The 16,939-nt window shown below is 39.1% G+C and overlaps 1 protein-coding gene across 2 annotated transcripts in view; it reads left to right on the forward strand.

The window, feature by feature from the left end:
* DIP2C (DIP2 disco-interacting protein 2 homolog C (Drosophila)) overlaps positions 1–16,939 on the forward strand; it is a 144,533-nt gene that overhangs the window by 94,133 nt on the left and 33,461 nt on the right. For both annotated transcript variants that reach the window (XM_010007003.1, XM_010007004.1), the window contains 3 exons: positions 2,262–2,392; positions 11,558–11,726; positions 12,671–12,841. In XM_010007003.1, the coding sequence (XP_010005305.1) occupies positions 2,262–2,392; positions 11,558–11,726; positions 12,671–12,841 (471 nt within the window). The remainder of the gene's footprint in view (positions 1–2,261; positions 2,393–11,557; positions 11,727–12,670; positions 12,842–16,939) is intronic.

The following is a 16,939-nucleotide window of genomic DNA, read 5'->3' on the forward strand; positions in this document are numbered from 1 at the left end:
TTCCTGCTGTCACACCTGGCTGGCAGGTCGTACATTGCTCCTGATTTGTAACTCTTCTGGATTTTTGGTAACAGAAATTGAATTGCTTCCTCCCTTGCAGTTATTATTTAATGCCATTAACATTAGTTCTTCTATACCTATACTCACTGTGGTACTGTGTGTTGCAAGTTTAGCCCTTCTCCTTAGAATACAATTTCATTTCAGTGGATAGCCCACTAGCTTGTCTGCCTGAAACATTTTTCAACTGATGTATCTATAATTTCCATCATATGAAGGAATTTGTTTCCTCAGTACTGTCCACTGGTTTTTGATACCCTCCATGTAATTAAGGGAGCTGCTGATGTCTCTGGTATATTCACCTGGTGCAGTAGTACAGTAAGCAGCAAAAAATTCATTGATGGATTTGTTTGATAAGTTCAGACTTCCTGAGCTCTTTAAATCTCTGTTCTGCCATTTTCTCCAACCCTCTAGCCACAATTCATTAAAGCTGTTTTACCTAGCTGCTGACCTAGGTATTATTCCAGTGTTGGTTTCACCAAGAGGCAGGCAGAGGTAAAATCACTCTGTTGTTCTTAACTATTATTTCCTTACTTCTATCTGTTGCATATCCAAGGATTACGATTACTTCAGCAGTCTCTTCCCATGTATCACACTTACAGCCTGAATTGAATTCCTCCTACTCTTTGACATCATCCATCTATTTTCAGAACTGTCAGCATACTTTCTAAGCAAAGAAAGCATCCTTTTCCCATTTTGTAGGTGGGGAATTTGAAGCACATAGTGGCATGAGCCTAAGGTTTACTGATGGTTAAATGGCTGAGCTGGCTGAAGGTCACATGTTGGACACTCCTAGAAGGTTCATTTCATCCAGCTTTAAATAGCTGCAGTGCCTGCAGGGGTGGACTAGTCATTGGGGTCCTCAATAATCAACAGAGAGAAGCAGGGACTTTTAGTGTGTATTTTAACTGAATTACTGAAACATCTATTTTTTAATTGGGTGAATGTCACATAAGTCTTCATTTCTTCTAAAAGGAGCCTCAGATTATTGTTTCAGATGCAGTCATCCATATTAAGTGAAATCTGGATTCCACCTTATCAGACTTGCAGAAATGCCTACTAACTGTGCAAAGTCAGTATTTTAAGAGCTTCAAAGATAGTGAAAGGCATGGCGCATGGCAAGACTTTTCTTAAAAAAGAAAATCCAGATAAATCTGTCAAGGAATTCTTTATTAGCTTCTGATATCTGAGTCACAAAGCCTCCAGATCACTGACTCAACAGTTTTATATCAACAGTTACCATCTACTAGGCCATCAGTAGTGATTAATTAATTTATAAAAGGATTGTAAGAGGCCACAAGGCTTATATTAGTAACTCAGTGGTGCTGAAGTGAAAAAATGGCTAAGCAACTTATGTGGCTTCTGAAAAGTTGATCAATGTTTTGTAATCACTTTTAAAGTATTAGATTCCAAACACTTTTACTCTCAACTTTTTCAACAGCTTGCATCCAGCATGGTGTAAAAAGTCACAGAATAACACCAGTTCTTGACCTATAGAGTTCAGTTAAATACTGTATGAAAAACTGTTCTGGAGTCAGCTGGAGTAGAATTAATCTCTGCAAACTGCAGATGATCACCATATGGACACCCATTTGTTTGTATTTATCTGTTTGTTTTTTTCTCTGAGGCCTTAACTACAGAGATCTTAAGAGCCTTTTTCTCAGTTAGGTGCTGGATAACATGAAGACATTTTACAGAACTTTTACTAAGTTTATTTGGGGTCTTTATTGCTGAATGATTAGGTTCTTAGTACTGTTTTGCATGCAAAATCCTCTTCAATTTAAAAAGTGTATTAACATTTTTTTAAATTGTAATAAGAGGTATCTACTTAGAAATGGGTTACTGATGATGAAGAAAATACATAATTTCATTTCTTTGTTGTTCCAGAAAGTTCAGCTTGTTATCATGAGCTTTGCAATACAGCTCGAAGCACATCATCAAACCACTCACAGCTTTCTCCCTAAATGACTTCAAATTTATCAGTCATTCTGTCTCCCATCCCCTTTCATGGTTGCTTGGATGCCCTCTCAAAGGAAAATTATCTTTTCTTAGACATAAATTACATGTGTGTTTACACTGAGCACAAAGTCAATATTTATTTGTTTTCTTTATCCTGTAACTGATTTAAGCATGTGGCAGAGTTTGGGTATGAGCTTCTGAATTACATAATTGATCATTTTAATTACTTTGCTGTTGTCTTTCAGATGTCTCATGCAGCCACTAGTGCCTTTTGTCGTTCTATTAAGCTGCAGTGTGAACTTTATCCCTCCAGAGAAGTCGCTATCTGCTTGGACCCCTACTGTGGACTTGGGTTTGTCCTCTGGTGCCTCTGCAGGTGAGGTTTCTCCTCAACCTTTTGAAATACCATTTCCATTGAACAGTAACACAACAAACAGGATTATGTGAGTGCTAAAAGGATGGGAAGAACAGACAGTACATCTGGGTCTGACATGGGCAATTGGAATTGCTGGAAGCTATATGGGGAGTGCTGTATAGAAATACACTTTGTCTGAGCAGGGCATGGGATGCAGAGCATCAACATGGCTGCTCACTGACCTTCTGCTTCCTGCTGTCTCCGCAGTCCAGCTGGTTTTGTTTGGTGAAGGCAGCACTCTACCAATGGTGTCTTAAGGAAGTGGTTTCTTAGTGTCTTCTTTTTCATTCTCTAATCTGAAAACAGGAGTAGATATCAGGGACTTCCTCATTTGTGGGACTTAGAGATGTGATTTTTGCAGAGACAGGGAAATGTATTGTCTTGCAGAAGGATTATTCTGTGGCAGTAGTGAAGCTATCAGAAAAAAAAAAAAAGAACACATTTCTAATGAAATGTGAATCAGTTTTCTTGTTAATAAGACTTTTAGAAATTTAACAATTCTGTCTCTATACTCTGGGGAAGTTACACCTCAGCACTAAAAGCAGTTCCTTTTATAATTTATTTATTTATTTTAATTTAATTTAACTGGGTTGATCAGTGACAAAGGGAAAGAACTATGGGAGTGTTAATGGAGGACATTTTTATTAAAATAACTTTGAGTCACAGTAGTCCAACATCTTTGCTTCCTCCATAGCAAGTTCTTCAGTGTTACCAGTACTGCTGTTTTTAGTTACTGAAACGCAGATAATCCAAGGCACTAAAAATACTCTGAATAAACCTTTTACCAATTTACTAAATACCTGGAGAAAGCATTTTTGGACAACAACTGCAACAAATTGTTCTCAGCAATTATTGTTTATTTAGAAATAGGCTGTTGGCGTGTTTTGCTGACCTTTTAAAGTATTTGTCATTAAATATTAAAATGGCCAAAGATTGACAGGATTATTTTAGTCTTTCTTGATAGGTCTTGCTTGATGTAAACAGCACTTGCCTTTATATTATTTCAGAGTTAACACAGGGATTAGAGATTTCTTTGTTTTGAAAACCCCTTTTTTTCCCAACAGTTTATTTCTCCAAAACAAACATAAAAATACTGAAAACCTTTCAGAAATGTTGATATTTTAATTAAATCTCTCTGTTTAAGGTAAATTTTAAAATGTTGATTTTTTGTAAGTCAGTTGAATATTTCTAGTATAGCAAACCCTGGTGTCAACACTGTTAGGCCTTTGCTCTGCTCAGGGCTAAGGCAGATCTGCCATGGTGCATTCACTGAGACCAGGGAAGGACTGTAGAGCACCATAGGAATATTCAGCTAAGGAGTGTATTATGGGATGGGATAAAGCTGGAACATCCAAGAATAACTTCTGTGGATAATCCTGATAGAGCCGTAAAATAGAGATACACGTTGACCTGTCCAAAACCAAAGTAATTGTGGTGCACATGACTCTCCTGAATACAGAAATGTTTGTTTCTTCCAGAACCATATTTGCAACAGAGGAGAATTTACTGCCCTTACATCCTTCCCAGTGCTGACAGTGTTCAGCGTTTTAGGAGATTAAGGCAGCAAGCCTTGGGGGAAAAGCAATCAATGTCTCTTCCCCTTTGTGGCTTATAGAAGGAATAGAAAATGTTATACTATTTTCAAAGAAGAGAAAGGAAATGAGGATGTTGAAGAAACTGAGATCAGGCCAGCAACAGTCTAATCTTATGAACGATGGTTAATCTCTTATGTCAATCTCTTATTTGCCACTGATCTGCTGTTCCTACAAAACCGGAAAAGCTGCAGAGTGCTTGCGTTGCAACTGTCATTTAGAGAAAGCTGACACCAGCTACAACTTCATTAATTCCACTTACACACTTAATTTCCATTTCATTACTATTTTAGAAATTAGTATTCTTTGGTGTGATAGCAAAAAATACATCCTGGAAGTTACTAGACCCATATTCCTAATAACTTAAATTTTGCAACTTTGCATTTTACTTGTAGTTTAGTGTATCCAAATACTCGCCAACATTTTACAGCCCACGTTTCTACCTCAGAAGATTGTACTTTAAAGTTATGCTTGTCTTTCACCACTGTTATTAACTAAATTAATACTTCTAATGTTATATGGAAATTAACTTACATCTCCAATTTTTGATCAGCTAGGGAGCTTCAGAGATAAATAGGAACTCTTCGTTTTAGGAACCCAAGCAGGAAGACAAAGCAACCTCCTGTGCTGGGTGCAGTTAAAATAACAAGTACATTTTAATCCCTTTATTAACTAGACTAAAGGAGGCATTGACTAAAGAATTAAAGAAAAACTAACCTTTTATCCCCGTTGTAGGTTCTTAGATGTTATGCTGGCCTGCTCCACTGCTGTGCCCCAAAATACCCCATTCTGTGAGGTCAAAGCTACTTAGGAAAGCTGCTGGAGCATTCAGCCAGCCCTTTGGTAAGTCTGGAATATATTGCATCGTTTTGCAAAGTTTTCATTTTCAAACATTTATTATTTTATGGCCTAAAGGGTATAAGATAATAAAGAAAAGAAACCTTGCAAAGCAGAGCAATACATTTAAAAACAAACCAAAAAAAAGGGATTTTCCACATTCCCACTGAACTGGTTGTACGCTCCAGCAGGGTTTCCTTGGAAGCTTTGTTATGGAATGCCCTGGGTGTGGCAGCACTCCTCTGCCCCATGTGCATTCACAAACCCCAACTTCCTAATTTTAACAGGTTCTTATTAATGACTTAATAAAAGAATACATTATTATTGCTTTTTTCTCTTTAATAATCTCATTTATCCATTCCGGGAGAGTGATGCTACTATTCTGACTTGTGTTGCATTACATTTTTAAATATATTACATTCTTTAAACGAAAAAAAAGCATTAAAGGTCTCCTCCAATGTAAAAGAAAATCAATAGTGAATCCCAGTGTTCAAAAATGCTTCCTGAAATTAAGATGGCCCTATCTTAATGCTGCTCACTGAGGGGCAGAATAGAATGTTCTACAGTTCATTAGTGAGGATTTACCTGATTGATAGTTGCTGAGTGATGCAGTAAAATGAGAATTTTCCTTCCATTTTAGCCCAGCTAGGTCAATCCATATTGCATTTCTTCCTTTATTACTGGAAGGTAGAATTATCCTTGCTGAAAGTAAAATTAAGTACATTTATAATTTTAATTAAAATTATAGATATTCTAGTCTAGATATTATCAGAAACTGAGATTGTAATAATAATGCAAGTCAGCAAGACTCAGACTGGACCAGAAGATCTGAATTTTCCAGTCCACAGTGGCCAGATAACAAATACTGTGGATGCTATAAAATGGTCCTGGGAAGGCTCTCCAGGCAAGGTACAGTGAAGTGGCTTTCTCCTGTCCTGCTACTGCTGTCTCTGTTCCATAGCCATATGCTGAAGCAGCACCCCAGTGGTGCTGCTGGGTAGCTTCTGCAGCAAGAGACAAAGAGAATACAAGGTTTATTGTGAAGTAAACAGGTGCAACAGTGCAAGAAGTAAACAGGGAATTGCAGCATTAACATGAGAACTGCAGTGTAAAAACTTCATTGTGCTAGGACTCATTAAGTGTTAAGTTTTTTAGGCTAACTTGAAGATACCTGGCAGGCATGAGCTTTTCACCCAGTTTCTAGGCCATTTATTGCAAAATAAAGGCAATACTGCGAAAAGAAGCCTAAAAGCCACATCAGAAAAGGATAGTTCTGACATGGAAAGTAAAGGATATGAGCACAGCCAATTTTTAAAACTTGCTCACTTGCATTATGTATTTAGATGAAGGGTCTTTGTGTTGAAATGGCCCTTTGATGAAGGGTCTTTGTGTTGAAAGCACCCCAAATTCCACCAAGTCACTGCATGAGTCTCACTCCTGATGCTGCTTGTTCTCAGGAGCAGTCAACAACCCAACTCCCAGTGAGAAGTTATACATCAGTTCAGAAGTGCCCAGGAGCAACCTGGAACCATGTTATAAAGATTCCCTTGTGAGGCTCAGAGGTTGCTGAAATATGTCTCTGAAAAGGGGAGGTTAAAGCCTTTGGCAGGCATGGCAGGCAGAATTTCCAGTTAACTTCTGGCTCTCAGCCCGGGCAGTTAGCACGGGCACAGCAGGTGCAGCAAGCACCACAGGGACAAGATACTGGCATTTTAGTGTTAACCAAAGACAGGTATCTGATTGGCATACCAGCATCAGGGCTTGAGTTAGAGCAGAGTGCTGGGTGAGCATCACTCTCACCAGCTCCCAGGATGTGATGTAGAAGTTGTAAAGACCAGACCTAATCTCAGCACCAGAAGTCTGAAGATTTATAAGTGAGACCTTTTCCTTTCTGGGGAAATCTGCATGCCCTACACAATAACCCCTTCTGCTGTACATTAGTTGAATGTCTGTGAGATACCTCTGTCTCTCCAGTACTGATTGCTTACCTGCTTTCCCAGTGCAATCATGCTGTTAGTGCACTCTATGCCAGCTGCGCGTCTTCGGACTCTGCAGGTGCTGAGAGGTCCTTTACATGATCTGAAAAAGTTCCTTTTTTGTGCATGTAGAAGGTCTTCAGGAGAATCAAGATTTGATTTTAGTCCAAGTCCTATGAAGCCTAGGCCAGACATATGTCCAAACATTCTTCTCTGTGGCCTGTATCAGCCGTCCTACAAGCTCTGGTCCAGATGATTGTGAAGGCTTTTGCTCAGTCCCATGCAGGTTCCCTCAGCATGCAGACTCTTCACAGGGCATGGCAATTTAGTTATTTTGAGCTCTACCAAGTACCTGATTCCCATGGCTGTCCCTAATCACCAAATGCCAAATATCATCTGTAGAAATGGAGAAACTAAATACATGTACTTACAAGACTCAACAGTAGCTACTTGCCTGCTGTACTTAGGTAGGAAAGCAGCCCATATCACCTGAGGACACCAGCAGTAGGGGCAGCAGTGGGTCAGTAGCCTGACAGAATGCAATTTCAAATTGCAGTTGCCATTTGTCAGTATTTATTCCTTGCTGAAATATCTGGAACTATAATAAAACCTCAGACTTCACTGTCAGTCTGCCTCAGCACAACGTGGGATAAATCTTTGATTCAGTGGAAGAGTTAATTGCCAAGACGTCCTTCCAGGTGTCTCCATATGCTGCCAAAACAGCCTGCCAGGCTCTGGAACCAGTGTTGGATCAGATGGCGCCGTCACACCAAAATACATCCTGGTGTATGTAACTGGAGTATTCCTGTCCTTGGGCAGCCCTTGCTTAAAGCAGGCAGACAAGGCTCTTCACTTAGTGCCAAAATCCAGGGCTTTGTCCACCATGTGAATACTTTTTTTTGGTCGTGATTTCTTTGCAGTCCTGTGAAAGAAGACAGCATTTCTAAAAGATGATGTCCCACCTCAGCTATCACTGCATTTCACTCTGCATCTACATCTCAAAAGTGACAAGACGATGCAGGGGTGCACTGTAGCCACTCTTCTATTTTGTCTTCTTAGTGCACTCCTTATACATTTTCTAAAAATGGTGGAGACTTACAAACAGATGTCCAGGTCTGTCAGTCTCTGCAGTCTGCAGTTCTGCACTTTGTCTACTCCTGTTACAAAACTTCTATCAGGATACCGAGTTGCTTTTGTGACAGCACATTTCTACTGCAGTGAAAGAAACAATCTTGCTTCATTTCCTGCCCAGTATTTATATATCTAAACTCTCTTGCCTATTCCAGTGTATAATATATTGTTGCAATTTCAGAATTATAATTTTAGCTTCTGCATATTTATATTTAAACCTCCAGCATTTCCTAATATCCCATCTGATTCCCCTGATGCCACAGTGTTCACCATGATTCTGTTACTTCAGTAATTGAATAGCAAAGCTGACAGTTTAACTATATCTTGATGACTGTTGTGTTTCAAGTTGAGATGGAACTGCCTGTTTGGTGCCTGAGTTTCAGGATTCATTCTACCATGTCTAGAATGTCACATACCTAGATGTACCTTCCAAACATCTCTACCATACCTAGAATTACATAGAGGCAGCATTGATGAACTTCCTATGTGTTTGGGACCATATCTAGCTTTATCCAGCATCTCCATAGCAGCCTTCCCCAGCTGCAGTCTGTTCAAGTGCATGGTCCTCTCCTTGATTGTTGTCATCCATACTAAGCAAACACCTCTAACATCTCACAGTGATGTGAAAGTACTGAAGTGATAGAAATGTTTCAACCAGCTATGAAAGGGAGTATCTTTTTTTTGTCAGCTTCTTTCCACCAGAGCATTGGTGACATACAGCTTCTCAGGGGTTAAGTATTAAAGTTTGGGAATTACAAGGAAATGTGGCTACCAGGAACATTTTCTTGTTTGGAGTGATTCACAAAATCTGCATAATGTTTCTGAGAATGAATTAGGGAGGTGAGCCAAGTTACAGATGACATTCTGGTGTCCAGGTGCTGCCTAAACCACTTCAGCAGTGGAATTGGCACATTGACCCCAGAGATACATCTTTGTAGTTCTCCTAGCTCCACCAACTGCTCTAGCAAATCAGATTATATGCATGGATGATTAAACCACAGCTCAGTAAGCAAAGCCTGTATTGGTCATCAAGTTTCCAGGTATGATATCATCTTCCCATAGGTTTATGTACTGTAGACAGGAGCCACACACATCTGGGGTTCTCCATCACAGGAAGTTTCCTTCCCACTAGCTATTTCCTACTGCTCTGCAGTTTAACTCTGAACTCCTCAGTGTTTCTGGGGGATTAGAAAACTCAGAAGAGGTACTAGCAACATCTTTTATTTATGTCTAGTAAGAGTGTTTTTTCCCTTAATCTGGAGAAGATGAGATTATTTTGCATCCAAATCCTGATGCCTTGCTGTATGGCTGTTGGTGAGAGGTTAAGCTCAAACAAAAGTCTCTTTCTTACTTTTCCAGGGTAGATTGATCAGAATAGGGAGATAGTTCACCCCGTCTATAACTGCTGAAGGGAAAAAGATTTGTCTTTGGTTTAGATTTGTATTCACAGCTTTTACTATTTTATACTATTTCCTGGTGAAGTGCTTCTGGAATCAATTTTCTGTTCTTAAAGCAATGCAGCTTCTTCCTCATTACTGTGGACTTCATGTGGGCACTTTTTAGTACAGAGATGAAGTTTGTTCTTTTCATTTTTTTCTTTTGGGATATTCTGCCCAGTTGAGTAAGTGGCACTTAGGGATCTTAATGTGGTTCTGAGTAATAATTCTCCCACATTTGACCCCTTGGTGACTTGTTTATTATTGCACAGATTATTTTTTTCCTCCTATTACTGGTTGCATCAACTAGCTTAGTTCAGGGACAGGGGAAGGGGTTTGATACTGAATTTCTGTATACCATCTTCATACAGATCAGAGGCCATCCCAGCTTCTCACTTGAGTGGTTACAGTTTCCTGTTCGTAAGAACTATTCATTTAACAGACAGATCACAAACCTTGATTGTGGGGCTCTGACCTTAAATTTGTGAAGAACTAAGATTGTTTGGTCTTCTCTGAAAAGCTTACTAGAATTGGCTGAGAAAGAAACGGTTAAGTAATATTTACAATAAAAACTGTTACTACTCCCTAGCTGTGTTTGATCTGTCACTTGAGCTCAGGGCATATTCCTTTCAGGCTTGGGTAACTTTGCCAACCTCTTTTTTCACGCGTTTACAAAGCACATGCTCTGTATTCAGTCATACTTTATTCTGATTCCATAAAAGCAACATAAAAGCATAGTGCTTCATTTGACCATCCGGTGCAATAGTTGTTATGTCAACCATATCTGAGAACACATCACTCTGTGGCAAGTCACTGGTCATGAATCATCAAGAATGGCTTAAATGTGGGCAAGCAATCAAAGATAAAATTTTTACTGTATGATAAATGAAATTATTTGAACTGTAGTTCATACATATTCCATGAAATCCTCTGGCTCCTACCCCAGCAGAGACCTATTTGGATTATTAACTGCCATTGTGGCTTGACTTGTACACCTTATGTGCCTCTATGATGCCAAAAAAGACATCCAGGTCACACAGACCTTGTTCTGAATTGCACAGACTTTGAAAGCACTCTTGTCTGGGTTTGGTGTAGTGGGGACACTCACTCACCAAGGAGGGAAGCTGTGTGAGCAGCACATCTTCAAGAATTGCAAAGGTGTGTATCTTCTTCCTAATGGCAGATGTTACAGAGATGCTCATATTGCTGAAAATAAAGTTCCATTTTGTGTCTTACCTTGGGTGGTTGGATTTGAAAATGTCAGCTTTAATTCACCAAGCTGGAGTTTTGGTTTTTTTAATGTCAAAAATTAATTTCTACATGTGCATCATAAATCTCTGAGGTCCTTTCTCAAAACTTCTGTGATTTAGGTGGTTTATACTATGACCATTCTGATTTCAAGTATCCACAAATCACAAATTAAGATGTGAGGAGAACTGTAAAATTGGTGGTAAATCTGCATGTCTGAGATGAGTGAACAATGTAGGACCCATGGGAAATAAAGACATCAAATTGGGAATATTTTTTATTTCCTTTGGGAAGATCTTGAGTACTAGAGAAATTAGCTCTGACGTAATTGTTTCCTTCAAAAACACAGATAATTGTCTTCTCTCAAGACTCATACTCACTGGATGTTCAATAAACAAGAGATGTAGTATATTTGGGTTTTAAAAGTTCATAAAACTTTCACAAAAGAAACTGAAAGCTACAAGGATTGCTAAATTGGGGCCAGATTTACTGCCTTTAAAATCATTGCAAATCTCTTGCTTTCCTCAGCAGGAGAGAGGTTATTTCCATATTAAGCAATCAAGTACTCTTTTAATCAAGGTATCTTAAAATTATAATTACTCAAACTTAATTATTTGTCAGCAACATACAATTTTTGTTGATATTATAATGCTGTTTATGAGCACCATTAATAACAGCTGTTTTGCTCTCTTTGGTACAATTCTGACAGGAAAGTCCACAGGCATTTTGGGTACAATTAGTGTATGTTCTGCCTGCATTCCTCATGATTCCTCATAGACTCTGAAGGTGTAGCAAAAAACAGGATTAAACTTCATGTTAAAGTACTGGGCACTAAAGCACTGTAAGATATTACATGATTCATGCAGCAGTGTTTAGCATTCCTTAACAAATCCTGTGTCTTTACAGCGTTTATTCAGGACACCAGTCTATTTTGATTCCTCCCTCAGAACTGGAGACCAATCCTGCTCTGTGGCTTCTTGCTGTGAGTCAGTACAAAGTGAGAGACACTTTTTGTTCCTATTCAGTCATGGAGCTTTGTACTAAGGGACTGGGTTCGCAAACAGAGTCTCTGAAGGTGAGTAACTCTGCCATCATCTGCACGGTGGTGTTTGAGAGCCTTCCCTGCCATGACAGCTGTGCTAAATGTCTGCACTGAGGAGGAAATCATCAGAGAGCAAGGGCAGCTTCCACAGAACTCGTGTTATTCATTGCCAAAGGCCATATATGAATATCAGGCATTCTCTTTCAGATCACAAGGCTTATAAACTTCAAGGAAAGACTTTTATTTACCTAAGCTTTCTGATCTGTGTAGCAGCCTGTGTTGATAGGCAAGTGTTGGAAAACAGAGGTGTAAACATCCAAGAAACCAAGGAGTATTATGTTGCATGTTATGTTTTATGAATTCCCTGATTATATGAAGCACTAGTTTGGCTTTGCCCCCTGTAGTTAAATAATCACATAAAAGTACTGTATTGTTTTAACTGGATTGCCCTCATTGTATGGGAAGGGGGGAAGTGTGTATGTTATTATTTTTTTCCCTAGAACTAAAGCCAGGTAGCCAGTTACATTTCTGAAATCATCTAGAATTTCCAGTATGCTACTGAAATAAATTAGATCTTGGGATACCGATACTTAAGATGTCTCCAGCCCTTACCATCCTCACTTAATAATTTCCTAATCTGTTTTTCCAAGGCTAGACACTGCTTCCTGTTTGCTATTATTCACTAGCTTTCTGAATTAATTTTGGGAAATAGCATTCCCTCCCTTCAGAATTGGCATGCCCATCTCTTCCTATGTGCTAATGTTGAGATGACAAGCAAGTACGTCTGCTCTTCTGCAGCTATTAGCCTGTCATCCGGCCATCCGGCCTCCAGGAAAGATGGAAATTATAGTGGCACTTTAGCTTTTATTCTGCTGTTCCTCTTGAATCATAATACCTACATAATACACTTAAGTACTAACTGCTTTTCATTAAATCTGCCCATTTGTGGCCTTTGTTACATTTTTACTTCTTTTTAGGCAAGGGGCCTGGACCTTTCACGTGTACGGACGTGTGTAGTCGTGGCTGAAGAACGACCTCGGATAGCTCTTACTCAGTCATTTTCAAAATTATTTAAAGACCTTGGTCTCCATCCACGGGCTGTGAGCACATCACTTGGCTGTAGAGTTAACCTGGCAATATGTTTACAGGTAATATTTTTCACTCCTTAAGCTCAAAGTTGTTTAAAGAAATTGGTTTTCAGTAACAAGCATTCATTGTATTGCCTTTGGCTACCTGGTTGTAGACGTATTGAGAAAATGCATGTGGTACTTACTGTTCTGGCATATACAGGTAGTAAATTTCTGCTACTTTGTCAAGTATTCATCCCTCTCATGTTGCAATCATAGCATTTATTCTGCCCATGAACACAATAATTCAGAAAAGCACAGGGTAATGACAGAATGTACTCCAAAAATAGTATTTAGTCATGTAATGTCACTATCTGATCTGAGTTTCTGAGTAGCTCCTAGGTTTTCACTCAATGATAACTGTACCAAGCAAATAGTTTTAGAATCATCTATAGTATTTTATTTTATCTTTCAGGACTTAGAGTGATGAAAGTTAACTTACCTTTTTATGAGGTGTTCAATTTTTTATTAATTTTGCATTATTTCTGGTTTAAATTTATCTGGCATTAGATTCAGCTTTTTTTTTCTTTCATTTTTCTGATCTAGAATAAAGCATCTTATTACTCTCATGACTCTCATACACATCTTAGTCTTTGATAATAGATAAAGAATCTTAAGACATGCTTTCCTGATCTGTGTATCATTTTTATTTATGACTCCTGATCTCTCTCTGTGCTTCCAAATCTGCTGTCAGAACTTCATATATTTTTCCTTTAATTATGCTACCAGTGCTCTACTCTGATGTAATATGATTTCTGATTTAATAATCTTTTTAAATAATACAGGAATCATCTTTGTGCATTGGCAGCTGCATTGGCTGGGAAGTTCCATATCCATTTGGTCACCTACCATGTTTCCAATCTCTTTGAAGTCCCTGTCTCCCCAGTAGAACTTGCCTATACTCTCCATAGTACATCCCATATTTCAAATCCGGATTTCTCATGCATGTAACATGCATAATTGCTTAAATGTGGAAAGTGCTTAGGTGATCTTCTCAGTGACATTATAAATAAAGCATTTGCTATTCTTATCCTGACTGTAAATGTAAAGATTATTTTTATTTTATCCAAAAAACGTGACAAATAACAGGCGATGGGTTCAGCACAGGTCAGTATGTCTGTGTGTTGTCCCTGCATTAACTTCTTGCCCTTTTCAACATCACTAGAGAATTCTGGCTTTCATCAGACCTTGGCTAAAAGTCACCACCTAGTTTAGCATGTTACCAGAATATGAATATGGGAGGTAAGCCATGTCTCTCTAACTCCCAGTAGAGTATCCCTTCAGCCCAGGGTGACTTTCATTATTATTATCAAACATATTAAAAGGCAAAACTAAACAGGGTTAAAAGTCATTCTGTGTTCCAGACTTAGAGTTTGTTAGTTTGACATTCTGTAATTGCTGCCATAAATATTATTCAGGAATAAAAGTTTAAAAAACCTCCTCTAGTTTCAAAAGCAGCACTTGAATCCTTCAAAACAGTTTTACTCTAATAAGACTTAATAAATAGTCTGGAGAGAAAAATGCATCTGGTAGTTTAGGAACATGTATGAATTCAAGCAGCATCTTCCCCCATATTTCTGTCATGGATTTGATACAAAAAGTATTGACTGAGGTTTTGAAATCTCTTCTACTGAATGTTTCTTTGCAAGAATACAGGCAACTTCAATTCTTTCTCCATATCTAGAGTCCTGGGTGATGACATAGCAGAGAGAACAAATGAGAAAAAATCTAGGAAGTCTTTAGGCACTCCCGCCTGTGGCAGCACGCTTTGGATGATACCAGTTTAGACCAGTTAGCAGGTGCAGCTTGGTGTACTTTCCCAGTCAGCAACCCAGCCAAGCTCAAAGACTTGGCTGGGAGGGGCACAGCAGGCAGTGAGGACTCTGGCAGCTTTCCCTCAATAGAAAGGGAAGAGAGGGGAAAAAGAAATAAGCTGGTTATCTTGTAACAATAGTTTTCTAATTTACTCCGTGTCTAACCATTTTGAAGTACCCATGGGATGTCTTTTGCATATAAGGGGAAGGAGGGAAGTGATGGCACACTTTCTAGGCTGACTGGTCTGACTTTCCTGATAAATCAGGATGGAGCCTATCAGCTCACCCCTGCAGCTGGAGTGGAGCTACTTCTGAAAAATAACTGAACCTCTCTAGCTCTGGTCCGTAGAGGGACCAGATATGAGGGATGCTGTAGACAACAAGGAGAGATTAGCTGTGGAATTTTGCTTGCCACTAATAAAAATCTTCATTTCAAGTTTATAGTGATCTCTGGATTGCTTGTGAGATAAGTCATTTGTTCAGGGCAAATTATAAAACCAGGAAATGACAGCAGCAGTAAGCCAGGTTCAATATACAAGTATGCTATGTCAGAAGTGATACTGTATTAGGTCTGCTGGGGGTGGAGTTAACTTTTTTCATAGCAGCCCAAATGGAGCTGGATTTTGGAATTGTGACTGAAGCAGTGCTGAGAGCACAGCAGTGGTTTAGCTACTGCTGAACAGCGCTGCACAGCATTAAAGCTTTTCCCATTTCACATTCTGCTCACTGCACCTCCACCCTGCTGCCCCAGCCTGGAGGCTGGGGGGATGCAAGAGGCTGGGAGGGGACACAGCCAGAACACCTGACCCCAGCTGACCTGGGATATCCTCTACCATTGGATGTCATGCTCAGTATTAAAAAAGAGGGTGTTGGTCTTCCAAAGTAGCCATTACTCTGAGACTGGCTGTGTCTCATTCTACTTGGGGAGATAGTGAGTGATTGCTTTTGCATCGCTTGGGTAGTTTTTTCTCCTTCCTTCACTCATTAAACTGTCTTAATCTTAACCCATGGATTTTTTCACTTTTGGGCTTCCTGTTCTCTCCCATGTCCCATGGGGATGAAAGTGAGAGAGCAGCTATGTTGGTGCTGAGCTGCTGTCTGGGTCAACCCACTACAAACATGCAGGAAAACTGAGTAAACTCAGAGAAACTGGAATTCCCAATGAGCATGGTGTTAGGCTGGATTTTTGCTTGACTATTTATTGTGTTAACTCCTTAGCTAAGTTTGCTTCTGAGCTCATTCTTTACAGAAATTCCTGAAAGAGTTACTGAAGCAAACTAAAAGTGGATAACTCTCTAAAGGAATATTATTAATGATGATGACTATGAATTTAAGAACAGCACAGAATGAGAGCCTTGAGTGAGGTGATTAACAGCCTGGCTGATCATACAGCTTAATGTCAGGCTTCATTGTGTTTTACTAAGATGTTGCATCTCAGTCCGTAGGACAAACTAAAAGCCATACACTGCCTAGTGTGGAATGAAGAAAAGCCATTTCAGAACAGGCTATATTTGGTAATGTTACTATTCCAAGTGGAATGGCTTTTGAAGCATTTCAGCCAAGGGTAGTCTGGCAAGTTTGAAAGGAGTTTGGAAAGTTACTAAAGATGCTACTTAGAAGCATCACCACAAAACAAGTGATTTTCATAGAGGATATTAAGATACAGGATTGCATCCTTTGAAGCATCTGGTAGTAGACACAGCCAAAGATTGAATACTGAATTAGACTGAATGGTCTTTCCAGACTGGAAAGCCATACACTGCCTAGTGTGGAATGAAGAAAAGCCATTTCAGAACAGGCTATATTTGGTAATGTTACTATTCCAAGTGGAATGGCTTTTGAAGCATTTCAGCCAAGGGTAGTCTGGCAAGTTTGAAAGGAGTTTGGAAAGTTACTAAAGATGCTACTTAGAAGCATCACCACAAAACAAGTGATTTTCATAGAGGATATTAAGATACAGGATTGCATCCTTTGAAGCATCTGGTAGTAGACACAGCCAAAGATTGAATACTGAATTAGACTGAATGGTCTTTCCAGACTAGCTTGTGAGCTATTATTCTGTTTTCTAGGCTGAGGAACAAAATGAGAATTTTAATCCTCAGTCAGTAATGTTCCTGAAATTAGTATTGTCTCCAATATGTTCCAGAAATGGGTTATGATATCTGGATTCTTCACACTGCATAAAAGTATTTCCAAAGATGTTGGAGTCAATAGCATCTGCATTTGCTTTTTTTCTTCCAAGTTGTGCCATCCATGAGAGCAGCATGTGGTTCCTAGAACAGCATCTTCCACAGGGATAACTGTG

Source organism: Chaetura pelagica, unplaced genomic scaffold, assembly GCF_000747805.2.
Source record: "Chaetura pelagica isolate M959 unplaced genomic scaffold, ChaPel_1.0 scaffold17, whole genome shotgun sequence".
Taxonomy (NCBI): domain Eukaryota; kingdom Metazoa; phylum Chordata; class Aves; order Apodiformes; family Apodidae; genus Chaetura; species Chaetura pelagica.